The sequence below is a fragment of the Camelus bactrianus genome, chromosome 21 (genome assembly GCF_048773025.1).
Source record: "Camelus bactrianus isolate YW-2024 breed Bactrian camel chromosome 21, ASM4877302v1, whole genome shotgun sequence".
Lineage (NCBI taxonomy): Eukaryota > Metazoa > Chordata > Mammalia > Artiodactyla > Camelidae > Camelus > Camelus bactrianus.
In genome coordinates this window covers 29,433-54,228 of record NC_133559.1, presented here as the reverse complement: position 1 = coordinate 54,228, position 24,796 = coordinate 29,433, and the positions used below count along the sequence as shown (strand labels likewise).

The 24,796-nt window shown below is 55.8% G+C and overlaps 2 protein-coding genes across 6 annotated transcripts; one reads left to right on the top strand and one right to left on the bottom strand.

Moving 5' to 3' along the window:
• The first annotated feature begins 1,374 nt into the window (after positions 1 to 1,374).
• Positions 1,375 to 17,237, top strand: DRC4 (dynein regulatory complex subunit 4). 4 transcript variants are annotated; one of them, XM_074349096.1, is made up of 11 exons: positions 1,972 to 2,103; positions 4,000 to 4,086; positions 6,044 to 6,241; positions 6,629 to 6,835; positions 8,360 to 8,414; positions 9,048 to 9,253; positions 9,624 to 9,791; positions 10,091 to 10,177; positions 11,804 to 12,013; positions 13,595 to 13,660; positions 15,654 to 17,237. In XM_074349096.1, the coding sequence occupies exons 1-11, from the start codon at positions 2,101 to 2,103 to the stop codon at positions 15,801 to 15,803; spliced, it is 1,437 nt and encodes a 478-aa protein (XP_074205197.1). In that variant the 5' UTR covers positions 1,972 to 2,100; the 3' UTR covers positions 15,804 to 17,237. The 4 variants fall into 4 exon arrangements, with proteins under 4 accessions (XP_074205195.1, XP_074205197.1, XP_074205194.1 ...); XM_074349094.1 differs by lacking the exons at positions 1,972 to 2,103; positions 15,654 to 17,237 and adding an exon at positions 1,375 to 1,754 and having other exon boundaries at positions 13,595 to 14,676; XM_074349093.1 differs by lacking the exon at positions 15,654 to 17,237 and having other exon boundaries at positions 13,595 to 14,676.
• On the bottom strand, positions 16,046 to 18,819 carry LOC105080866 (5-hydroxyisourate hydrolase). 2 transcript variants are annotated; one of them, XM_010969970.2, is made up of 4 exons: positions 18,665 to 18,819; positions 18,091 to 18,230; positions 16,756 to 16,891; positions 16,046 to 16,323 (listed from the first exon to the last, which is right to left on the bottom strand). In XM_010969970.2, the coding sequence occupies exons 1-4, from the start codon at positions 18,722 to 18,724 to the stop codon at positions 16,234 to 16,236; spliced, it is 426 nt and encodes a 141-aa protein (XP_010968272.1). In that variant the 5' UTR covers positions 18,725 to 18,819; the 3' UTR covers positions 16,046 to 16,233. The 2 variants fall into 2 exon arrangements, with proteins under 2 accessions (XP_010968272.1, XP_045362629.1); XM_045506673.2 differs by having other exon boundaries at positions 18,091 to 18,287; positions 18,665 to 18,817.
• Between the last annotated feature and the right edge of the window lie 5,977 nt (positions 18,820 to 24,796).

Genomic DNA, 24,796 nt, shown 5'->3' with positions numbered 1-24,796 from the left:
TAAATGCTTCACTGTTTATCTCTGAAAGAGCGTGCAGTCTTCTTAAACACTCTGTTACCCCAACATCCAGGACTCCATCAAGTTGCTGCCTGGTCTGAGGCAGTTTACCTGGGTGACCAAGTATGTGGGCATCAGGAAGAGCCAGGTATTAGACATAGGTCAGTGGGTTTGAATGTATTAACATTTGGTCTGTGATTTTGCAGGAAACTCAGATACCATTTAACTGGGTTTCTGAGATGCACAGCTTAATGCTAAATAAAGGTATCGTAAGCCACCCATGTGAAGAAAAGGCTCTTCTCTAAAAATCTGAACTCAAATCCAGTATCGAAAGCACAGGTCGCTGTCGGCCTTGTCAGGAGTCCAGAGAGTGGGCAGCAAGGCCTCCCTGAGCTGTTCATCCCTGCAGTGCACGCTGGTGAACCATGCTGCGCTGCTGATTTGTGGCAGATGAATACCCGGTCTCGCTATCCCGAGCTAACCCTCCTATTCTTGCCCTTTTTGTTGAAAGGAATTATTGTTAATGCATTTATTAAATTCAGGACTCCCAGCCAGATTTCTAAAGCAAAAAGCCAGTCAGCATGAGGCACCTAGCATATTGAGTCTGCAGAGTAAATGTGAAATAATAATAATTACCCAGCTGTTCTACCCCAGCTGCACTAGCTCCCCTGCCAAAAGCCCTCTGGGAGGACCCCACCTTTGGAGAGAAGACCCCTATCAGGCCAGAGGTGTGTGGCAGAGGCTCTTGGCTGCTCAGACCCAGTGACAACACCAGACCTCACACAGGCTCTGAGTTGCTATAAATAAATTACGGCTCTGCGATCTGGGTCAGTACGGTCCTTCCAACCGGCTGCTCCTCTCCATGAGCCATCGGGACTTGGGCGAGCAAACAGGAAGCTTCCCCCCCCCCACCCCCGCCACAGCTTATCACTGTGGCTCTCAGCTCCACGCCACTTTGTGGGTGTCTGAAGCCTGAGGAAGCCCAGCTAATGAGGCATCTTCTTCCCTGGGTGGGACCTGCAGCCCCAAGCCCACCTGAGCCTTTCTTAATTATTCACTCTGTCCCCAGCACAGCTCTCTAGGGAGAGAATCTTCTTTATTCCAAAACGGATGGGAAAACATGACCTGCTGCAAAACCACTATTTAGGAAGATGTTAAAGTTGAGGGTGTGGAAAAATGACAGCAAATGCTGTGTAAAGACAGAACCTGCTTGTGAAAACTCAGCCTTCAGGGTCACACGGAGTGACGTGTGTAGGTAACTGGGTGGTGGGAGGGTTGGGAAAGTTGCTTTGGAAATCCTCGAGTGGTTAGCAGTTTTCGGATCAAGAAGTTTAGAAACAGAACTGATGAATTTTTCTGCAGCGCCTGTCTGGAAACGTCTGGCACGGGTTTCTAGTTTTTCCTATGAGGACAGGGCCTCTTTAGGAAGAGCAGGTAATTTTGTGAAGGGGACATTTGCTGATTTCAAAATTTTGGACCTAGCTGGAACATATTTTTCTTTCATATTTTTGTTTTCTTCTGAGGGTTTGTGGAAACCCAGTTATTTTCCAGCATCAAGTGGGAGGAATCTTCAAAGATGGGCGCGGAGGCGGGGCGAGGCCCAGAGGCAGAGTCGCAGCCCAGATTCGAATCTCATTTGGATAACATCCAGGAGCCCTGGGGCGGGTCTTTCCTCTGCCTCCCCTCACTCACTCACTGAATCCTTCATTGAGCACCTGCTGCGCAGTGTAGGAACCGGACGTACCTACATACAGTAGGTAAGAAGTGGACGGAGACAGTTCCTCCACCTCACGGGCCTTAAGTTGTAGCAGGGGAAGACCCTCAGTAAACAAGATACACCCGCAACCACCCGAGCTCACGGGCATCGGGGACCTCTAGCGTACGGCAACGCCCAGCTGCCGGCCCAGCTTGCCGACTCCGCCCAGCGCGTTGCTAAGGACGCGCTCCCGCCGTTGTCAGGGCCCGGCGCGGTGGGTGGGCGGATTCTCGCGAGGATCCTCGAGACTTCGCGCGGGACCTCGGCGGTTGTCTGGAGACGTCTCAGCCTCAGGCGGGCGGGCGAGCTCGTCTGCCGGTCGCGGCGGGGGCGGCACGGCCGCAGCCATGGTGAGGAGGGCTGGGAGTCTCGTAGGGTCCGCGCCGGAGGGCTCTGCGCGCAGACGGAGAGGCCTGAGCTCGGCGATCTCATGCGCGCAGAGAGTGTGGCACGCGAAGCTTGGGCCCCCGGGACCTGTGCACACAGAGCCCCCGGGACAGGGAGGCCTGCGCTCGGGGGTCCTGAAGTCGAGGACTTGGTGCTCTCGTGGGGCGTGTCCAGGGTGCTGCGGATCCTGGTCCCCGCGCGCACCTGGCGCTGAACTGAGACACCCCGGTTCTCCAGGACCCTGTGCTCACAGGGCTGGTCAGAGAACTCCCGTTCCACACCCCCCCACCCCCGCCCCGGCCCGACCCTGGGCCGTGTGCACGGTGTCCTGGCGAGAACCCGGGTCAAGGGGATTTCCTACCTGGAATGGAAGGCTCAGTTGGTCAGATCCTTGGGACCTTGTGTCTCACCTCTCAGGGGCCTGGGACACAGGATTCCCATGAGGACAGTCGGGTGCAGGGGATACCCTAGGACCTCCACTCTCTGGGAGCAGAGCCTGGGGTATACCGGGGTGGTTAGAGGACCCTCTGCACCAGACGGTCCTAACAGCGGGTACAGTGCCCATGGAGTGCCTAGGGCAGAGCTTCAGGGTACAGGAACGGCTGTTTCCTTGGAGAGGCCGGGAGAATTCAGGCTGGTAGAGCAAAGCGGGAGCTTGCTGCCTCTCCAGTCCTCCATCCCTGTCCCTCCCCGAGCAGTAGGGCCCTTGACTGCACCACCCCCTGCCCTGCCACCTACCGCCCCGGTCATGATATTGGGGTTGTTGGCAACTCAGTTTCCAGGCAGGTGCCGCAGGGTACGCATCGGCTGTTGGGGAGGACACTTCCTCCAGGCCCTGCAGCCTTCTATGAACGTCCCAGGTGCTGAATGGTGACAAACCATTGAGATCTTCTGATGGGGTGAACTTCTTGTAATAAAGCGGTTAGAAAGAGGGCAGTATATGAGGAGTGAAGATTTGAGCGTATGGGTGTTTTGAAAATCAACTGGAAAAAGACCAAAATACATCTCCTGTCACTAGCTTGAGGGAATATGGGTCATTTTCCCATTTTTCTTTTTGTTTCTTTACATTTTCTAAGATTTCCACGTAAACTTTTTTTTAAGTAACAAAAATGTCACAGAGACGTGTAGACCGAGCAGCATGGATCACAGTGTCTCACAGAAGTGAGGGCAGGAGGGCAGGAGGGCAGAAGAGGGTCAGTGTCTGCTGGCGTGTCCCCGGGAAGGGAGTGAGGAGGGGAGCTGGCCTCTCCTACTCTGTCACAGTTGCTAAAGGCAAGGCAGCACGACGAGCAGCTCTGCGTGGTGGCTCACCAGCAGCCCACACTGCCTGCCACCTGCCTCGGCTCTCCTGGCCATGGCTCTCTGAAGCAGTTTTGTGTTTCGATTATTGCTGGGGGCATTTCTCCCTACACTTACAGAACTGTTTACGGCAGTTTCTCTATGGTAGTTGCCAGGATTATAGTCAATGTGGCAACGTTGGACAGTGTGCGCTGAGGGGGGGGTCTTCCTTTGTGAGTAAATTTCACATCCGCACCAAGGAGGTCTGTGTCACACCAAGGAGTGGCTTTGGGGACAAGTTTCCCTCCCTTTCTGAGGGAAAACCATATTCTCTTCTGAAAAGGAAGCGTTCTTGCTGCTCCAGAGATGTCAACAGAATGTGCATGTGGTTAAGGGTGGGAAACCTTAGGGCAGCGTGATGTGGCCCCGATGGGGGCATGAGTGAGTGGGCAGTAGATAGAGGCTCCAGAACAGGAATTCCTCTCCCAAACGGCCCTGGGAGGGAATCAGAGCCAGCCAGAGGGCAAAGTCATTCATCAGAGCCTCCCTTCCTCACCCAACCATCTCTTCTTTAACCACAGGCGCCGAAAAAGAAAGGGAAGAAAGGGAAAGCCAAAGGCACCCCGGTCGTCGACGGGCTTGCTCCGGAGGACATGAGCAGGGAGCAGGTGAGCAGGCCGGCCTGAGCCTGGGCCCAGCGCTGGGTCGGGGTGGGAGGGAACCTCTTTCAGACCACTGCCCGCTACGTCTTCGTCCACCTCCCCTTAGTGTGGCTCCCGCAGGTCTGCCCACACCAGGATCTGCCTCCCCCAGGGCTCGCAAGCGCAGTAAGTGTTATAAAAAATGCAGTACAGCTACGTGGGTGAACTTTTTTTAATAGGGTAGTAGGAATTTGCAAGGAAATGGTTTTCTGATATAAAAGCTATTTTAAATTTCCTGTGTTTCCTTTCATCCTTAACTTCTCAAGCACCTGATGCTTACAGAGCTGTTGTCATTGTACGTGCATTTATAGCGTTCTTGTTTACTTGATTTGCCATGAAACATTACCAATTATTTTAAGCCACTTGTTCACTGATGAATTTAAGGGCTAGAGAACATGACTGTATAATTACAATTTCAATTAAGAGGAGCCTGGAAACTGTAACATGTGCAAACTATGAGAGCAAGTGTGGTCCGCGAGCGTCTGACGTGCACTCTGGTGTTAGTGTAAACGACCCTTACTTTGTTTTGATAGTTTTAAGATGAAGAAATCAATCAGAGGAGACTGAACGAGTCGCATCAGCTGAAGTTGGAGAGCTGGCAGAGCCCCGAGCGGTGGTGGAGTGGCTTTATTTTATGTGCAGGGAGACCATCAGCAGTTTAAGCAGAGGGTGGAGGCTTCGGGCTTGTGCTTTGGAGAGGTCACTGGGGCTGCCGCGTGGAGAATGGGTCGCCCGTCGCATCCTCCCAACAGTTGAGCTGTTTCTTGCCTCCTCTTTTACTTCCTGTGCTGTGGGGATGGGACTGACACAGCTGTGGTTGGTCTGCAGAGCAGAGCCTTGCTGTTGCGTGTTCCAGGCAGGGACACCTGGGTCCAGGCAGGAGTGAGGAACTGGGGGCAGCTGCTGTCAGTTCACTGGATGGGTACCCCCTGGGCACTGGGCTCCAGTGCCGTGTTTTCTGATTTTTTAAGGGAAGCGAGAAATCTAACAATTCATAAGAAATCTAAAAATCAAGTGATGGAACAGCCAGTGTGAGCCAGTCAGAGTAGGGAGGAGCCTGGGTTAGACTGTTTGAGTGACACTAGAGGTCCCTGACGTGAAGGTCACGTCCGGCAGTGCGACGCCTCCCTCACAGGGGGCCAGGCCCCACCCAGGCTCCTCACCTCAGAGCCTCCCGCTGCCCCTCTGTGGTTGCTTGTTGTCTTGGCCCTCTCTTGAACTGAGAAATGTGGAGAACAGGGTTTTCAAAAGAGAAAAACGTTACAATGAGTGGCTGAGGTAAAGCTCAGAAGGTAACTAATTCCCAGGAAACTGGGAATCTGTCCTATTTTTTTTTTTCTTTAACCTATTTGCAGATTTGTAGTTGGCTCTGGACCAAACCCTCCTGGCTGTAAGGGGTCTACTGGTTTTTGCTTGGTGTATATCTTTACAGGTGCATGTCTTTTAGCTCATTTAGCATTGTTTTGTGAGCGTGCTGACACCATGCTTGTGTCTTTGTGCCTTTGGGCCACATCATCTTCTGTTGCTGTCCTCTAATTTCTCAACCATTCCCCTGTTTAAAATCACCTTAGATTGTTTCCTTTTTAATTTTTTTGCTGTTGTAATAATTGTGTAGCTAACATCTTTGAGCAGAAAGATCCTGTGTTCTTTTGACAGATTTCTTTAGTGTAAATTCCCAGGAATGAGAAAAGGATATAATCATTTTATGACTGTTGGCCAAACACAAGAGATTTCTGCTATTTACTGACTATGCCCTGTCTCTGAGCCTTCCCCCGCGCCAAATTTTAACCTCTTTATTTTAGCTTGTGTCTACTGTTAGTTGAGAGGAGCCCCTGCCTTTCTTCCTGGCTTTCTCTGTGCACATTCCCCTGGCGGTGGTTGGGCCCCTGCCGGCTGCCTCCACCGCTCAGCTCTGCCCGGCCAGGTGGAGGAGCACGTGGGCCGCATCCGGGAGGAGCTGGACCGCGAGCGGGAGGAACGCAACTACTTCCAGCTGGAGCGGGACAAGATCCACACCTTCTGGGAGATCACGCGGAGGCAGCTGGAGGAGAAGAAGGCTGAACTGCGGAACAAGGACCGGGAAATGGAGGAGGCCGAGGAGAGGCACCAGGTGGAGATCAAGGTGAGTGGGGCCGTCCCGCTGTCCCCACGGGAGTCCCCACGGGAGTCCCCACACGGGAGCAGAGGAGCTGGGCCAGGGCGTGTCTCTCCTTGCTTTGGGGGTGACAGCCCTTTGTGTCCTTGACACTGGGAACCCGAAAGTATTTTTTAATGAAAAAGCACGTATGTGTGCAGGTGAGTGTATGCAGGTGAGCGTGTGTACACGTGAGAAGGTGTGAGCAGGTGTGTGCAGGTGAGTGTGTGTACAGGTGAGCATGTGAGCAGATGAGGTGTGTGCAGGTGTGCATGTGTAAACATGAGAAGGTATGTGCAGGCGAGCATGTGTACATGTGGGTGAGCATGTAAGCAGATGTGTGCAGGTGAGCAGTGGTGCCCCCACCCCCTGCAGGTCTATAAACAGAAGGTGAAGCACCTGCTGTATGAGCATCAGAACAACCTGACAGAGATGAAGGCTGAGGGCACCGTGGTCATGAAGCTGGCCCAGAAGGAGCACCGCACGCAGGAGGGGGCCCTGCGTAGGGACATGCGGGCGCTGAAGGTGGAGCTGAAGGAGCAGGAACTGGCCAATGAGGTGGTGGTAAAGAACCTGCGGCTGGTAGGTCCCAGGAGGCCGTGAATGCCGATGATTCAGCCACAACCGAGAGTTCATACTTTTGTGTAAAAACTCCCACATTTTGGCAATTAATTGAAATACTAAAACAACAACAGCATGCAGCCAAGCAGACTCCATTTGAGGGCCAAATGCAGAATTCTGTCTCAGACCTGAGCAACAAGTTGATTTTCCAAAAAGGAAGTCCAGCCCAAGGTCCCTGCTGTGTGCTGGTGACCCCTGACCCCAGACACACACACACGGGCACCAACGTGGGCTAAGTCTCCAGCCCTCCAGCAGCCACAGCAGGTTGTCATGTGGGCTGTGCTCACAGCAGCACCTCACTGACCTTTGAGGCTCTTTGGTCCTTTCTGAGGGAAGCTGGCGTGGAGGGTGGAATTCATTCTAGAAGGCCTGTAAGTTGCCAGGTCCTCTGATCTCAGGGGACACAGAGGACAGGGCTGATGAAATGCCTGCCCACCTGTGGCTGATGGTCTAAAAAGGAGAGACTGCATGTAAGGCAGATAAATGGTCCAATACACGTAGCGCATCCATGGGCAGAAGGGCTACAGGAGGAGCACAGTGTGGGGGGAGGGACCGGGGATGGGGCTGGGTTGCATTTTTCTACAAGGAGTTCTGGGAATTCATTGAGAAGGTGGGCAAACCTGGGGGAAGGTTGGGGCTGAGCCAGGCTGGGGGTCCAGGCCATTAGGAGGGTTGGGGGTGGACCAGTGTGAAGGCCCAGAGGAGTGAGGAACGAGTAAGCTGGGGAGGTAGGACTGGGGCTTTGACCCTGGCTGAGTCAGGTACCTTTGAAGGGTTTGGGAAAAGGAAGGATGTGGCCACCTTTAGTTTTCAAGGTTCTTACTGGCTGTGGGTTGACATTTGCCTCAGGTCTGGAGGCAGCCCAGCCTCAACTGAATCTGGAAAAAAAAATGAGTAACATTGCAGACTTCCCAGTGAAGCTCGAAGGTGTTGAAGTCTTGGACCGTCAAGAACTGTCTGGTCTCTTTTGACAGAAGCGCAGAGTGGCTGGCTTCCAGTGAATATGGTGGTGGGAGGCTGTCTGCTTACCTGAGGCCAAGATGTGGAGTTCTGTGGTCTTGAGTTCCCCTGTGCATGAAATTACTGCTCTCAAATATAAACATTTTATTCAAAATGTATGTGTCTATTAAAGTAACTTTTAATGCTGTTCTAAGCCACTGCTAAAGCAGGTTGGCAGACACCTGGATTTGGCCTCTGCTCTCAAGCTTGTGGGCAGGTTGGGCTGAGCACGATCGGGGGTCAGCTTGGTCAACACTGTCTCAAGCTAAGAAAACGAGCTGAGGGAAGTCCATCATGAAACGTGGAATTTTCCAGAACCTTTTTACTCTGGGCTTGGTCCTTGAGCTTGGAGGTGAGGGGACCCCACCAGAAGCAGCACAGGTTTACTGAGCTGGGTTTTCTGTGCCCGTGAGGAGCAGGGCCAGGCCCACAGGCTGGTGTCTGGCCTGTCAGACCTGCAGTCAGTGTTGGCTCCTGCCTTTGCAGAAACACATGGAGGAGATAACCAAGATGAGGAATGACTTTGAGAGGCAAGTGCGGGGTAAGTCTGTGCGTGATGCTGCCATAGCCCTCCTGTCAGAAAGTAGTTGACTGTGAGCGCTTGTGAACCCAGGGCACATAACCCCGGCTAGAGCAGCCCAGGCCTGCAGAGAGAGAGAACCTGATATTTCCAGGGCTGACGGGCTGCTCCGATCCCAGAACAGCTTACTTCCATGTGAGTTGGAGGCTGTGATGACCACCCACTTCCCCACCCTGACACAAATCCACAGGAGCAGGTGGCAGTTACTCAGTCTCATGAATGGGCTGCACGCCATGTCTCCTGGCGTCCGATTTCAGAAGTCTGTCTGGTTTGCTAATACAGCCCCACAGTCTGGCTGAATGGCCGCCCAGGCCGTGGTTAGTGCCCACTGGGTCAGCTGACACTCAGCTGTGGGGAGCCCTGAGTCAGGGGCTGATCAGCAGTGCCTCCGAGGCAGAGGAAGGCAGGCTGGTGTGTGTGCTGACGTCAGCTGTGATGTCAGCAGAGAGCTGCCCCGGAGCCGTCCTGTTCCCGGCAGGCTTGTCTGTGCAGCCGCCGTCCTGAGGCTTCTTGGGCCCTGGTCACGGATTCTGTTCTTGCAGCCACGGGCCACCTGTCCATCTGCTAAGCTGCCCTGTGTGTGCTGCCTTTCAGAAATTGAGGCCAAGTACGATAAGAAGATGAAGATGCTTAGGGACGAGCTAGACCTGCGCAGGAAGACGGAGGTCCACGAGGTAGAGGAGAGGAAGAACAGCCAGATCAGCGCGCTGATGCAGCGCCACGAGGAGGCCTTCGCGGACGTCAGGAACTACTACAACGACATCACACTCAACAACCTGGCGCTCATCAGCTCCCTCAAGGTGCCCCGCCGTCTCAGTTGGCACAGGCACGCCGGCTCTGCAACGTGGCTGCGTCAGGGCGCTGTCTGAGCCGGCGGCGGTGGGGGGGAGGCATGAGACGGTGAACATGCAGGTGCGTCCCACCTCAGACAGGGCCAGTGGTGGTGTCGTCACCCTGGTGCCAGCACTGATGGAGAATGCCCCTGGGGGTCACCTCTCAGTGTGCGTGGAGGCTGCATTACTAGAAAGTTCAGAATAAGTAAAACTGAAAAAAATACTCTGTGTTTACACATAAAATGGGTCTAGGTCCTCACTTGGCCGGCAGGACCCTTAGGCCACAGCCCCCTGGTCCTGCCTGATGACCCCCCCCCACCCCATTCTTGGCCGATAGGAGCAGATGGAGGATATGCGGAAGAAGGAGGAACATCTGGAGAAGGAGATGATGGAGGTGTCCGCGCAGAACCGGCGCCTGGCGGACCCTCTGCAGAAGGCTCGGGACGAGATGGCCGACATGCAGAAGAGGCTCGGCAGCTACGAGAGGGACAAGCAGATCTTGGTGGTGGGTCCTGCCCAGCCCGTCGCCTCCTCGGCCTCCTCCTGGGCTCAGAAGGGCTGGCACTTGGGGGTGGCGGGTGCTGAGCCTCTCCTGTCTGTGCTGGTGTCCTTCTGGGGGCACGTGAAGTTGGCCCCTATCCCGGGAGACGGGTGGTCTTGCCACCCACCGGGATGGGGCTAAGCCACCGGTGGCTTTGGGCCTGTTCTCTCTGACAGTGATCTTGGCCTGGCATCGCTGGGCCTGCACCATGTGGGTGTCTGAATCGTGAGCGCTTTCTGATCCCACCCCTGTGTCGTCTCCAGTGCACGAAAGCACGTCTGAAAGTCACTGAGAAGGAGCTGAAGAGCCTGCAGTGGGAGCACGAGGTGCTGGAGCAGCGTTTCATCAAGGTGGGTGGATGCTGGGTGGGACCCTGCCGGAGCAGGTGGTCCTGCTGCCCTGCCTCCTGCAGCTGTTCCCAGGACGGCCTGGTGTGGTGCTGGGCTCCTGGGCACGTTGTCTCCCAGAGAGCAGTTCCCTGGTGGGAAACGGGTGGTACCCACTTCTGTCCCCTCGGGCTCACCTCTGAAACACACAGAGGGCCTGGCCCCTTGAAGGAAGTAGTTTTTTCATCCCTGTGTATGTTTCTAAGACTATATTTTTATGTGTGCATTGTAAGGCATTGTGTGGGCTGTGCGGGGCTGGTCCTCACAAATGGTAGCAGCTTCCTAGGTCTCCTTCCAGACTTCTCGTGTGTCCTGGCACTGGAACGACTCTGAGCTTTACAGATGTGGGGTCGTGCCTTCCACACCCAGTTTCACACCCCCGTGTGTGTGCCTTTCTCCAAGGGGTACCTGTAGAGCGGCCTTTGCTGTTACAAGCATCCTTTTAAGTTCATATTTGTGCACCTGTGAGTCTTTTCCTTGAAGTGGGATTACTGGGCCATAAGGTTAGCGTTCAGAATGTGGGTAGTGTGCTCAGAGGGCTGTTCAGAGTTGTAATCCCACCCAAAGTGCCCGAGGGACCACCCCCTGCCCACGCTAGGTCTCTGCCGACGTGACTGAGTGGGAAAATGTCTCACTGAGTGTGCTTTTCTGAGGTTTCTGTGAGCTGCAGGGATGCCCCTCCTTGCTGGTCACGGTGGGTATGAGTGGGAAGAGAGGGTCAGGGCAGGCAGAGGCCTGTGCTGGGGCCCGTGCTGTCTGCCACCCCCTCTTCCATTTGCATGTGGTACGTAAGAAAGTCAGCCTCTCCTCAGGAAACCAGGAACATGGTTACATTGTAAAGACCAAAGGGATGGGGAGAGGATTGAAGCAAATGTTGAGAATTCGACACAGTAGTCAGAAGGGTTTCAGCTCAGCCCTCTTCCCGTCCTAGTGGTGATAACGTGTTTTTACAGGTATGGAGAACATTCCGGAAGGAGTCACACCAAATGCTCACATGGCAGCCTCCGGGAAGTGGGGTTAAGGGGTGTTCACTCTTTACTTTTCACACTCCTATGAGGTCTTGATTTTTTTATGGTGCATAGTTAAAAGTCAGGAGATGAAAAGGACCCTTTCCTTGATGGACAGGCAGTTGGCTCCAGGGCTTTATTTGTTTGTTTGTTTGTTTGTTTATTTAGGAAGTACTGGGGATTGAACTTGGGACCTCATACATGCTAAGCATGCACTCTACCACTTGAGCTATGCCCTCCCCCTCCAGGGCTCTAGACGTGGGTTCAAGGATCTGGGTCAGCAGAGGGAGGGGGGGTCCCCCAGACACAGGGCAGGGCTGGCCCCAGCCCCTCTGTGGGCATCTGTAGCTGGTACCAGGGTCTCTGTTGCTTCCTGAGACACCTTCCTAGAGATGTTTCCTTCTGCCTCCCACGGTGTGGACAGCTGCACGCCTTTAATTCTGTCACCGAGAGTGGGGCTCAGCCAGTGCGGACTATCAGACCCACCTGCCTGAGGCTGGGCCGGGGAAAGTGGTGTTTTGTGCCCAGGGAGAGAGGTGGGAGGGGGCTTGCTGGTGAGGTGCCCACACAGCCCGTCCTGCAGGTGCAGCAGGAGCGGGATGAGCTGTACCGCAAGTTCACTGCGGCCATCCTGGAGGTGCAGCAGAAGGTGGGCTTCAAGAACCTCGTCTTGGAGCGCAAGGTGCAGGCTCTGAACACCGCCGTGGAGAAGAAGGAGGTGCAGCTCAATGAGGTGCTGGCGGCCTCCAACCTGGATCCCGCGGCCCTGACCCTTGTGTCCCGCAAGCTGGAGGTAGGAGGGTCCTGGCCAGCGCCCCGTGCCCCTGCCCCCAGCGGCCGGCCTGGGCTCTGGTCGGGGCTCCTTGTCTGTGGTCCAGCCTCTGCCATTCCAGTGGAGACCCGCAGCCACCTCGGTTTCCTGTGGCCCGAGCTCCCAAGCCTGTGTGCACCGTCAGCTCCCCGGGCTCATTTGTTTTGCCCTGGTCTCTCTGAGGTCTTCCCCGGCCCCTCCTTAACCTCCTGGCCCTTCTAGCCCGAGTCCACTGCCTGTTCCAGCTTAGCCTGTCAGGCCCTTAGTCTCTCAAGCCTCTGTCCTGAGCCCCTTGGACCCCTGGCAACGGACCCAGACATAGGCCTGGGGGTGGTCAAGTCTCCTGAGCTCTCAGCCGAGGCCACATCTGTGTGAGACCTGAGATGTGCTGGTTTCAGCCGCGGGTGGGAGAACACAGGGCCATGGGTGCATCTTTGCCGTGGGTGCTGGGAAGGCTTCCCAGAGGGTGTTACACGTGAGTGGAGGCTGAAGCATCATTCACCCAGGAGTCCAGGGTTCACTGTGGCACTCCTCTGTGCTGGGACGGTCCTGGGCACAGAGACAGCAGTAAATAGGACAGACGAGGCCCCGGTGCCCACGAGCCAGCTGGGCCAGCCGAGGAGTCTTGGCAGGCCCGGAGCTGGGCCTTCTCTGCTTGCTGACCTGGGAGGGGGTGTCACAGAAAGGACAGGTGATGCCGGCTAGGTGACCTGTAGCCTCAGGGGCAGCTCCTCTGGGGTCTGGGAGGCAGACACAGACCATAGCTGGCCTGCATGTCTCCACTGAGGCGCAGTGAGGGCAGGCTGGCTTGTCTCGGAGACAAATCCTTCCAGATGGAGGCCCCTGTCTGTGTCTGTTCTGCCGTCACAGAGAAACAGAACTTCTGGTTCAGAGATGGCAGACAGAAACTGGAGGGCAGGCAGGGTGTGGGCAGGGTGGAGGGCTTGTTGCAGATGGAGGGGGCTGGGGTCAAGGTTATGTGCCCATGCTTCTGGCTGAGACCAGGTGTTTGCTCACGGTGAGAGTGGTGGGTCCTGGCTCAGTGCGTAGCAGTGCCTGTGGGACCCAGGTTATCTGGGACAGGCTCTTGGGGCTGGGGCCCTGCAACCAGGTAGGGGCTTGTCTGTGCCAGCAGCACCACGGTCCTGGGTCAGGGGGCTCTGTTCCATCCTTTTCCCAGTTCGTGTATGAATCACAAAGGGGAGGAAGGCTTTCTTCCTCTCCTCTTGGGAGGGGCAGCTGGTCTTAGAGCTGGACGAGGCCCTGTGCTGCCAGTGACTGACGGAGGGGTGAAAACCAGTCCCGTCCACCGCAGTCGCCGCAGCTGTGTGTGTGGGCTAGGGCACGGCCGGTGGGGGCTGGAGGGGCTTCCCTGGGACGAGATCGACAGCACGGGCGGCCCCAGAAGCGGGTCAGGCTGCCTCTTCTCACCATCGGGGCACTTTTTTCATGGGAGGCAGACCCCGCTTCCACGGGAGACCTTTCCTCTCCAGCCACTCCCCGTGTGGACGAACACACGGATGGAGCTAGGCCGTGATACCCTGTCCTCCTTTCTCTCCTCAGGATGTTCTGGAATCGAAGAACAGCACGATCAAGGACTTGCAGTATGAGCTGGCCCGGGTCTGCAAGGTGCGAGGGGCCCCCCTCCTACCCCCAGGGACCCTCCCTCACCCAGGACAGTCCCTGGTCTTTACCTTTGGGATCCAACACAGCCTGAGGCCATCTGTGCCAGCCCAGGGACACCTGGGCTGGCTGTGGCTGGAGCACATCCCCACAGCTCCGGCCACTGTCCTGGTGTCCTTGAGGGCCTGCCCAGTGCACATCTGGTGTCTTGTCCAGCAGTCTCTATCCCTGCCTCCCTGTCTGACTCTTGCTCTGGCACCACGGTGCTGGTCTGGTCCCTGGGGCAAAGTAGGGGCTCTTCTGTGCTCCCCCAGGTTAATGTCAACGTCCTCCAAGCAGGGGAGTTAGGGCTCTGACCTTTGCTGACTCCTCTGTAAGTCTAGTGAAAGCCACACACGGAGACCTCCTGCAGTTGGGGAGGGCAGCGCCTTGACCCTGCTGCTGTCTCTGCCACGCACCCAGGAGGCCTGAGCCAGCACCAGGGTCCTCAGCTTAGCTGAGCCCATGGCTCTGTCAGGGCTTCGCCTGTGGGGTTGCAGACACAGTGCTGCCTACAGACACAGTGCTGCCTGCAGACGCGTTTCCCAAGAGCAGGCACCCAACAAGAACAACTGACGTATGAGCCTAGGGCCCCAGGATGAAGGTAGCATCCGTCATGGGCGCTGCGCTCCCTGGTGACCACCAAGTCCCCTGGGCCTTCCCTGCCCATCAAGACCTCCCGCAGGTGCTCTGGACACCCCTGATAACTACATGCACAACATTAGGGCCATGTACTGGTGTGTGCAGTGCTTGGGGGAATTTCCATAACCTGCATCTGACCTGCCAGGAGATCTGAACCCCAGAGACGGGTGAGGGCCAAGATCCAGCCCCCAGGTTCTTCCTGGAGCCCGACCTTGCTCACCCTTGACTCGACTCCAAGCGTGGCACCTCGTCTTGATGGTGGTGAGGGTGACGAGCCCCTTTGAGCTTTTGCTCTGAGTCAGGCTGGGCTCTAAGCGTTTAATGTGCATCACCTCTTCAAACCCTTACAACCACCTGATGGAACTTAGCCTTTTAAAAACACTTGCTTTCCAGGGGAGGGATCAGAAACCCCACCCGCATTGTTGCCCAGATCTCCATGCTTGTGGGACGGGAGCAGGGAAGGCCATCCCTGGGAAGTCGGGGTTGCTGAGCCTGAGGGAGGGATGCCCACAGGGAACCACCGTCCATAATAATCCCCCTTGTGCACCGGGTTTCCTCAAAAGCCCTAAGTGCATGTTTGCAGCCACTAACCACCAAGCAAATGATCTCCTTAAGACTGGAATGTTGAAAAAGTAACGTGAGGAATGACAGACTGAACAAATGTGACCTGAAGTCTTGAGCTGTGAATCTCAGAGATTCCAAAACAAACCAAAAACCAGGATCAGCAAAAGCTGTGAGAATGCAGGCAGAGCTGAGTGGCACTGACGTCTTAAATGCTGATCACATCTCTCAGGCTAAGAGTCTGACCAAAAGGGGGGAATTGTTTAAAGAAACAGAAAGCCCCAAATGCAGTCGCTCATGCTAACCCCACCAACCTTCACACCTGACATAACTGCAGTCTCAGCCTCTCCAGGAGTGGAAATTTAAACCCAGCAGCCTGGAACTTTCTGGTCAGCACTAGGGAAGTCAACTGTCTGACTCTCTGCCTCCCCTAAGGGAAGGTGCCTTTGCCTCAAATTACCTACCCTTTTCACGTCCTTGTCCTATCCTCCGGGTGCCTATAAAAACCTCCACTGTGTAGTCCTTGGGGTGCCCTTCCATTCACTAGATGGGATGATGGGGCTCATGAATTGCTGAATAAAGCCAGTTAGATCTTCAGACTTAAACGAACGTGTGTGGTGTGGGTCCGGTGCGGTAAGCAGCTGGCAGGGGTCAGCTGGCGGACGCATCACACTCCCACCCCTCCGTGAGGCTGGGGGGAGCCTGGGCGAGGACCTGCCTTGTGCTGCCCGCCCCTGACGCTGCCCTGTCCCCACAGGCCCACAACGACTTGCTGCGCACCTACGAGGCAAAGCTCCTGGCTTTTGGGGTCCCCCTGGACAACGTGGGCTTCAAGCCCCTGGAGACGGCTGTGATGGGGCAGATGCTGGGCCAGGGCCCAGCAGGACTTGTGGGCACCCCAACATAGCGCCTGCCCGGGGCCGCTCCCTGGAAGACCCCATTAAGCACCAAGGACAGCAGGTATCTGTAGGTGTGTGTCGTCGGCGAATGAAGGTTTTCACACGTGCTGTGTCCTGTCCCATGGCTGTGTAGAGGGGCACCTCCAGGACCCTCAGCGCCCTGTCTGCTTCCGTCCCCAGTGACCGTCCAGTCTGTGTGCCCATCCACCCCTCCCCCTGGGCCAAACTCTGCCATGTGACTGCAGCCGCCTCACAGACGCCAACACTGACTTTATCGAAGCCCGAGTCACAGCTGCCACCGGGAGACGGGGCCAGAACACCCCAGGAGTGAGAGCCCGGAGCTCACTGTGCTGGTTGGGAGCGGCTCAGCCTGCCACGGTGACGGGGTCTGCACTCGTAGGCCAGCTGGTGGTCAGTGGCGCGACAATGGCTCAGCCACTAGCTCCCTCGGTATGTGGTGTAAGACCATGGGCTCAGCAGCAGGGGCACGTGGAACTTGTGGGTCTCGTTTGTGATGGTGAAAACGACCTGAGAACAGAGGAGGCACTGGGAGGGGCGGGGGCAGGGCAGCAAGTAGTGCACCAGCACCTGGCCCCAGGGCTGCCTGGGAAGGGGGCAGGAGCCCCAGGGCCAGTGGGAGGGCTGTGGGTGGGGCCCAGTCCTCCCCAGAGGAAGCAATTGACCGGAAGGGCCCACGGGCCTGTAGGTCCCCAGAGTCCACCCTGAACAGGTCAGGTGAAGGGGGACAGTGAGCAGAATGGGGCGCGGTGTCCACAGAGGCTGAGTCACCCTCTGCCCTGCCCCCCCACAGCCTGACCCTGGGGCAGGGCAGGGACAGGTGTGTTCTGGTCAAGTCCCTGCATGCCTTTCTTATGGGAGCTCAAAGCAGGTGAGGTGGAAGAATCAGGACCAGTCTGCGGGTCTCAGTGATTCATGGGCCTCCACCCGTCTGGCCCTTACCTCCACGTAGGGGTAGAAGCTCTCCTGGCCCCTCTCCTTCCAGTAGCCCTCCGTGTCGAAGGACAGCTTGTAGGTGCCCGTCTTCACCTGGCCTGGCGGCAGGAGCCCGGGACAGCGGCCGTCGGGGTTGGTGTAGCTGGGGAGAACAGGGGAGGGTGCTGCAGAGTGGGGCAAGGAGCCCCCGTGCCTGGGCCTCCTCAGTCTGTGCGCCCAGTGGTCTCAGATGTCCCCGTGGCCTGACTTAGACTTTGGTGAGCAGGGCCTGGATGGCTCCGCAGCAGGACAGGTTCTGGAGCAGCCCAGGGACACCACTGCATTGTGTTTTCAGGAAATCAGAGAGAAGCAGAAAGGGGGAAAAAAAATCTGCCATAGTCTACCCCGTGAGCAATAATCACTTTATATTTGGCATATATATTTTTCAGATTTCTCTCTATGCCTAAGTATACTTATTTACAAACAAGAAAAGTGGATTATACTACTCATGCTGTCTTATAACCTGCACTTTTCATTTATTACGCGTGGCTTTCTGGGTCAGTAACTGCCCACACTGCATCTGCACTGTAGTCTGTGTCCAGCTGCACCAGTGGAGGGTTCTCAGGGCCTCTGCCCACTGATGAGCTCCCAGTCACCTCTAGCCATGCTCTCCAGTGTCTGTGCTGTGGTTAGAAAGGGCAGCACTTACCTGCATAGTGTAGGGGGAGCTGAGAGTGGGTCTCTATGATCCCCCGGGCTCCACGAGTTTCTCCCAAGGCCAGAGCTGACCACTCAGACAGGATCTGGACCCATCTGAAGGGCTTCATGCCCTCAGGCCCTGACCCTTTGGGGTCCAGCCTCCCACCCCCCACCACCAGAGGGAGTGGCCTCCTTCAAGACCGAGGGTCAGGGCAACCTGCTCACAGGGCCAACCCTGGACGCCAGCCAGCCTGGGCTGGACCTCCCCCAGCAGAGCCTGAGCCTGAGCCTGGGGCAAGGGCCCAGCGCTGCCCAGGGACTCCTCTTGCTGCCTGTTTCCAGTCCATAGGAGGAGTGACCATGGTGTTTGTGCACAGAGAGAAGAGCATACAGTGCCCTGTGTTGCCCGGGACATGTTACCTGTCAATCATGGTGACAAGGGGCCTTTCAGATTCCACCTCAGGCCTCAACAGCGCAGCCTGTAGGGAGAGCAGATCCCGTTCCCCACCCCAGCAGGCCCTTGGGTGTGAGCCCCGACCAGGGCTACACAGGCTGGCTGTGGTCAGCCCTGCCACCTGCCCTCAGTGCCTGCACCCCTTCACCTGGCCCTGCGCTGGGGGGAGATAGCCTGGACTTGAGTCCTACCCCAGACCTCCCTCGTACCTTTTCCTCAGCTCAGTCCACTGCTGGCCATGATCCTCAAGCCTGGACAGACGGAGGCAGAGGCCCTGGGCCGGGAGCCCTGAGACAGTATCCAGCACATGTGTAGTCAGTGGGCTGCTGACTGACTCCATGCCTCTGCCCTGGGCCATGAGAGGGACAGGAATGAGCGTCTGGAGCCAACCTTGTGTCCACACCAACTGGCAAGAGGCAGCAGCCTTAGAGTAAACAGCTCCCAGGGTACAAAGTCCCAAACTGCCCCTGGGCCCTGGGGGACGGAGGTGGGGTGTGGGGTGAAATTGCCAAGCCAGCCCCATGAGGCTGCATGTTAACACACTGAAATAGAGAATGCTGACCTGGGCCCCTTTCCCACTAGCCTCTCTCCACCCAGCCACTGAAGGGGCTGCACACCCAGAGGCTCCCCCAGACCCTCCTTCCAGCCAGTAAGTGGCAGCTGTGGGTGGCCAGACTGGGTTGTCTCAGAACCCAGCTGTGTCTGCTGGCTCATGGGTCACCTCCAACCTCGGCCCCAGGCAGAGGAGAGGTCAGGAGCTCTGAGTCTCGGGGTTCCCCCTACCTCCGGGGAGCCCAGGTGTCCCTGGAGTGTCCGGAGCCGCAGGGCAGCCCTGGAGCTCATGCCGGGCAGGCTTGGGGACTGGGCGAGTTGGCTAGAAGTCACGTCACCGCTGCCACCCCCAGAATGGGAGGCGGACCCAAGAATCAGGCACCTCCCGGGGCCGGTCCCTGCCCTGTCCTGCCCTGCCCGTGGCACCTCCCGGGCCCCAGAGGCCACGTGTCTGACCAAACCCTGGGCAGAGCTAAAGGGAGGGGGAGGCCCGTCCAGATCGCGGGGGCGGCCTCACCTCGGTGCCCTCCTCCCCCAGGGACCCGTGGGCTTGGCTCGCGAGTAGGGGGTGTGGGCGAGCGGGGCGCACAGACCTACCGGGGCGCGGAGGCCCCTCCCAGGCCAGAAGTGGAGTGGGCCTGCAGGAACTTGGGGGTGGGGCGCGGGGCGGGGCTGCCGCCCCCGCCCCGCAGGAACCGGACAGAGAGTGGCTCAGAGGTTTGGGGGCGGGGCGGGGAGGCCCGGCCCACGTCCCTGCCGGTCCCTGAACTTGCCTAGATTTTTTCCCCTGGGATCTGTTGGGATTTCATGGGAGCCCCGATAGGCCACGCCATGGTGCCTCCGGCCGTAAAGGCCCCAGAGCTGACACCTTGTGGTTGCACCACCTGCCCCTCTTACCCTTCTGGCCCTCGACCCCCGAGGAGCAGGGGCCTCTGCACACTGACAGGAGGGTCTGGTATGCGCAGACATGAGAGGAGCAAGAGGCAAGGCTGAATAAACAGGAGAGAATCCATCATCAGATTGGCATATTATATGAGGTTCACACGGAACGGATTTTATGTGATACATACACAAAAATAAGGGTATTCTGTATTTAAAATCTGAATGATGTTGACTGACTGGTTGTGTTGTTCTGGATAGAGGGACATTTTTCTTCTTGCCAAAGTGCATTTTCTAATTACTGGGTAGTTAGCATGGACTATTTGTATGTTAAGAGTCAGGCATCTCTGGGGCCTGGGAGGAAGTCCCTGTTTCAGCTGCTTTGGAGGTAATCAGGAAATGCCTATTTGAGATTTAAATGCACATGACCTAGACAGGGCTTATGGTTATAGGAGGTAACTCCAAAGAGGTGAGCACCTTTGGCAAACACCTTTGGGAACAAGAGACCAGAAACAAGCAGACTGTCCTCACTGGGGACAATTAAATAAATGAACTTGGCCGCAAACCAGCAGCTCTGCAGCCCATTAAAAAGAATGAGGCCCATTTGTGTGTAAGGTGGACAGTCTCCTGGAGTAGTGGCTAGTGACAAGGCAGAGGAGAGGCATCATGCTTTAAATCTGGGTATGGCTTTCACTCCAGAGATTAGCTCACTTCATCCTCATAACAACCTCATGACGTGGTAGTATTACCCCCATTTTACAGAGGAGAAAACTGAGGCACAGAGAGACCTCGTATTGGAATGCTTTCTAGTATGGTGTACAAAAGACTGATACCAGGACCACCCCTGGGACAAGTGGTGTGGACAACAGGTAATTATATTCTCTCTGTAACCTTCCTTTGTACTCTTAGAATTTTTTTTAAGGTCTCAAATGTCATAAGTAAGCTGACAAAAACAATAACCAAACCTTTTTTGGGGGTGCCCTTTAATCCCCTCCTTCTAGAGCCTGGCTGCCCCCTCTGCCCCAAGACAGGACCCAGGATGGGGAGAGGGCAGGTCAGGGTGTTGTCATTAGTCCTCATGGGGCCTCACCAGGGCTCACTCTGCCAGCCTGCAGGCTTCCCCTGGTAACTTCTCTGCCTCTGGGAGAACAGTGGGCTGATTAAGAGCCATAGTTGGGGTCCGGCCTAATAGGGCCAGTGCCAGCCATGCCATTCTCACCGTATGTCTGCCCGGTGGGCCTCTGGTAGAGAGGACGGGCACAGGTCTTGCCCCCTCCCTCCCACCCACCCACTCCTTGCTGACTAATGAGTGTGATGCTGGAGGTGCAGCAGCCACCCTGCCACCAGGAGGACACGACAGACATGCCAAGGAGAGAAGCTGCTGGGCCTGTCTGGCAGGTGGGTGGGGCCTTTTGTGTCTGGATTGTTTCACACCCTCTTGTTGATGTTCCAGGCTTGTAGCCCAAAGCACTTCTGCCTCAGGGAGTTGAGATCACGCTGGCAGAATGTGTGACCACACCCAAATTCTCAGTGACCTGGAACTGGTCAGCCCTGAGTGATGAAGACTCACCTTCTCCTATTCCTGGTGAGAAGGCAGCTGGCTAGGCTGCTGTCTGGGTAAGCGATGATGCTGGGAGGTCCCTGCCTTGCCCTGAGCCCTGCCCGCTGGGGTCGCCTGAGGCACTGCAGCTGGGCTCTTGACAGTGTTGCAGAAAAATGTGTTAATGCTCAGTTGTGACAGCAACCTGGATCCAGGCAAGAGACCAAGCAGCACTCGGAGAGTTGGAGAACTCAGGTTTATTACTCCAGCGGGCCCAGAGAAGTTAACACTTCAAGCTCTGGACCCCGTCTGTAGGGTTACACCAGCTTTTATAGGTTACCAGTTTACACTTTGCAACATCATATGCAAATGAGGTATAAAGAAAGTTATCTAATTAGGAACAAGCTTTGTAGAAATGGACCAATCAGAAGTGAGAGAAATAACCAATCAGGAATGAGCTCCATGCAAATGAAGTATTACAAATGGACCAATCAGAAGTTAGGGAAATGGACCAATCAGGAGTGAGAGAAATAACCATTCAGGAGTGAAGGAAATAATCAATCAGAAGTGAGCTCAGGGAACCAATAGAACTTTAGGGGTAAGTAAGCCGTTTCAGAGGCAAAAAGTGAGGTAGAGAGCCTCTGGGCCAGGGAATCAGATGGTGCTGGCAGGAGAGTAGTGGTGCTGCCTGGGTCTCCTACCTGTCTTTTTATGGGGCTTCCCACCTCAACAGAAGGGGAGCCTGAGCCTCTTCTACTCCTCCACACCCCATCTGGAGAGTCCTTCCAGACCATTGTGATGGGAATTTGTGGTTGGAACTGAGAGACTGGGTCCATTCCATCTAGTGCCTCAGCTGAAAGGGCTTCCCTTCATTGAGGAGATGTGCAACATTGCGAGGTACACTGAGGTGATGCAGGTGCCAAGGGAAGGCCTGCCCTTAACAGAACAAATAAGACATTCAGATGGTGATTTCTGCTGGGAAGGAAACCCGGTGGGCTGTGCCAGAGGAGGACTGGGCAGCAAGTTTAGAGAGTGGTCTTGGAGGAGGGGGAGATGCAGATACCAGAACCAGCATCCGGAGGGGCTGGAGCACGTGAGGGCAAGACCATGCAGGAGAAGAAGATCAGGCCAGGGCCATGGGCAGGGGTTGGGGGCCATAGGAGGGTAACATTTGGTCCCCGGCAGAATTTCAGCTCCCCAAAGACTGGGTTATTGTCTGTTTCCCCACAGCTGTCCCTGTGCTTGGAACAGGACCTGGCCAGATGCAAGTGTTCAGTAAATCCCCTTTCAGTGGACACAGTGAGTATGCAGGTGTGGATGGAGACAGGCTGCGGAGCGAAAGTTAAGTAGATGCAGGAAGTAGAATGAGACAGAGAGTGGGAGAGAGACAGACAGGGTTTCTGGGCGCTGCTTCCCAGCCCTTGCCAGCTCCACCCCAAGCCCATCTGTTCACCCAAACACTCTTCCTGTGAACTGCCTCTGTGCTGCACTCACCCATGTGTCCTGCCTGCAGCATCGCCACAGAAGCTTTGAGTCTATTCCCACCATCTGTCCCCAAAGACTCTTTATTCTTAACCTTGGGATCCAGCGGGCCCTGCCCAGTGATAGAGCCCCTTCCCTGCCCAGGACAGCCATACCTTGTCTGTGTCATGGACCCTACTTTCTGCACTTGTCTGCCCATTCGAGTCACCACCTGGCCCAAAATTGGCTGTCCTTTCCCTGGGAAAGGGGGTGGTCATTGGTCAGTGTGTCCCTGTGGGTTCTAACATTCCACCAGGCTGAAGGCTACTGGCCTGAATCATGACACTGCTGCTCAGCACAGTGACACACAGGCCACTGTGGAACATAGTTCATGAGACATCCACTGGCCTCAGCTGGACTTTGCAGATGGGCTGAAGACGGGAGGGTTGGTGTTGCTGTGATCACAAGACTTTACCTTGGAGGTTGGCAGCCTGACCTGGCAGAGAGTGTGCAGACCACTCTTCAGACAGGCAGGTGGTCAGCACTGGGGCGCATAGGTGCTGGTTTGGTTCATCCACCCAGTGCTGCCCAGAGACCAGAGGCACCAAGTGTACCCTCCATTAAATGACTGGCTTCCCAGGCTTCTGTCCCATCAGGCACCCAGGGAAAGGTGGACAAGCTGCAGCACATCTCAGCTCTCATTTTGGCCCAGCACTCTCCAAAGAAGTAAACTTCAATCAGCTTAGACCATCCCCTCCCAAAACTGACCCAGGAGGAAACTTCACCTGAACTGGGATCTGATTGGTATATCTCTAGTCCCAGCACCAAACCAGGGGGTCCTGGGACCCCTTCGGTGACACGGTCAGCACTTATGGAGGGCAGGATGCTAGGCATCTTTTCCTATTTTCACCAGGGCACATGGTCTAGTTTTGTGGGGAGCAGAGCCATTTCCTTTTCCAGTTACAGGAGGAGTCTTGTGGGTTTCATTGCTGATTTATTCCAGGGATACCTTAGGGTTTAAGATGCCCAGAGCTCAAAGTCAGCCTGTGGGCACCAGCCAGGGCCTTGTCTGCAGCAGACACCTCTTCTGATTGGTTGGTGCATGTTCTATTTGGTCTGAAGTGTGTTCTGATTGGTTGTGAACCTGTTCTGGTTGGTTGGTGTCTGTTCTGATTGGCTGGTGTCTATGCTTTACCATCTGGGACAAATGTAGTTGTGATTGCATCACCAGTGGCCCCTCCTGACCCCTGACCTGTTGGTCCAGCCCAGAAGTGAGCACCATTGATGATTCTAGTGTGCTGGGTGATGGTGAACATGTTATGTGGCACCGGGAGGTCTTGGCCGGGGTTGATGTGGGCAGCGGCTGTGTTGTGGGTGTCCTTATGGTCACCTGTGTCTGTTGCTGTGACTTACGTCACAGAAGTTCCTGCAAGAATGAAGAGTTGATAATCTCAACAGCTCACAGTCAGCATGGCAGTACAGAAACATCAAAACCTAAAATTAAGTGTGTTCCCTTTGTAGTCTCCTCACACTGCAGACGATAAAACTGCATCAAGTGATGTAAGTTCTCATTCAAATAATTCACCAAGAATTATAATAATTTCCACACGATTTGTTTACCTTTTTCAGAAATCTTTAGGGCATCCTTTGACTTGCCTGTCACTGTAGGAACCTGTCCCCCATTAACATGATATTTCAGGGGCTGAAACACTCTCAGGTGCAAAAGGGGTGGGTGATGCTCTGTACCCTGTCTTCCCACCTGTCCCACTGCTCCCAGGCCCCTTCTGTCCATCTTTCTCTCCTCCCATTGTCAGGGGGGCATCCTGTCTGGAAACTGGCCCCACAGAAGCTGGGTCCAGGGAAAGCCCATCCCGTAAGAACCAGCTTTCTGAGTTTCTCTCATGTCCCAGGAGCCGGGGAGTCAGAGCAGCACTTCTTCCAACCGCGGCAGAATCACTGCAGGTTCTGCTCCAGGGTTCACGGGAGGGCCTACAGGGCAGAGTCTGGGGCTGAAGACAAGTCTACCCTCTTGTGCTCTGCCCCAGCTGTGGAGGGCACGCTGCTGTTCTGAGTTCTTGGCCGACTGTCTTGGTGATAGACCCCTCATCTGCTCAGCTACGGTCCGCAAGCCGGCAGTGTCCTTACCAGGGTGCAGATGAGCAGAGCAGAAGCAGGTGGGGCTGTGAGAGCTGTGGGGGCCGCTGGGCCCCATCCAGGGTAGTCACAGCGTCAGTGGAGGTGCTGGGAAACCAGCAGGTGCAGCTGGATGGCCTTGCAGGCCTGATGGATGTCCTGGGGACAGGACAGAGGCCTCGCTGAACACAGCATGTGGCAGAGTGCACACTTCTCTGAGGCTCCTCTTCAAAACAAGGACTGTGGCTGCCAGCAGCTGGCAGTGGGTGGGACAGTGACCTGAGATGGTATGAAATGCCTCTTTGTGGGCTAGCTTTGGGAGTTTCACACATCATTTCCACAACACAGGT

What these genes read in the sequence shown, in the direction of transcription:
- LOC105080866 (XM_045506673.2), bottom strand. Translation starts at nt 18,724, where the DNA reads ATGAGCTCCAGGGCTGCCCTGCGGCTCCGGACACTCCAGGGACACCTG. An exon ending in TGGACTGAGCTGAGGAAAAG is followed by an intron (nt 16,892 to 18,090) that starts GTACGAGGGAGG and finishes TGTTCTCCCCAG; the next exon opens with CTACACCAACCCCGACGGCC. An exon ending in GCTTCTACCCCTACGTGGAG is followed by an intron (nt 16,324 to 16,755) that starts GTAAGGGCCAGA and finishes CTCTGTTCTCAG; the next exon opens with GTCGTTTTCACCATCACAAA.
- DRC4 (XM_074349093.1), top strand. An exon ending in AGGACATGAGCAGGGAGCAG is followed by an intron (nt 4,087 to 6,043) that starts GTGAGCAGGCCG and finishes CTGCCCGGCCAG; the next exon opens with GTGGAGGAGCACGTGGGCCG. An exon ending in TGGTAAAGAACCTGCGGCTG is followed by an intron (nt 6,836 to 8,359) that starts GTAGGTCCCAGG and finishes CTGCCTTTGCAG; the next exon opens with AAACACATGGAGGAGATAAC.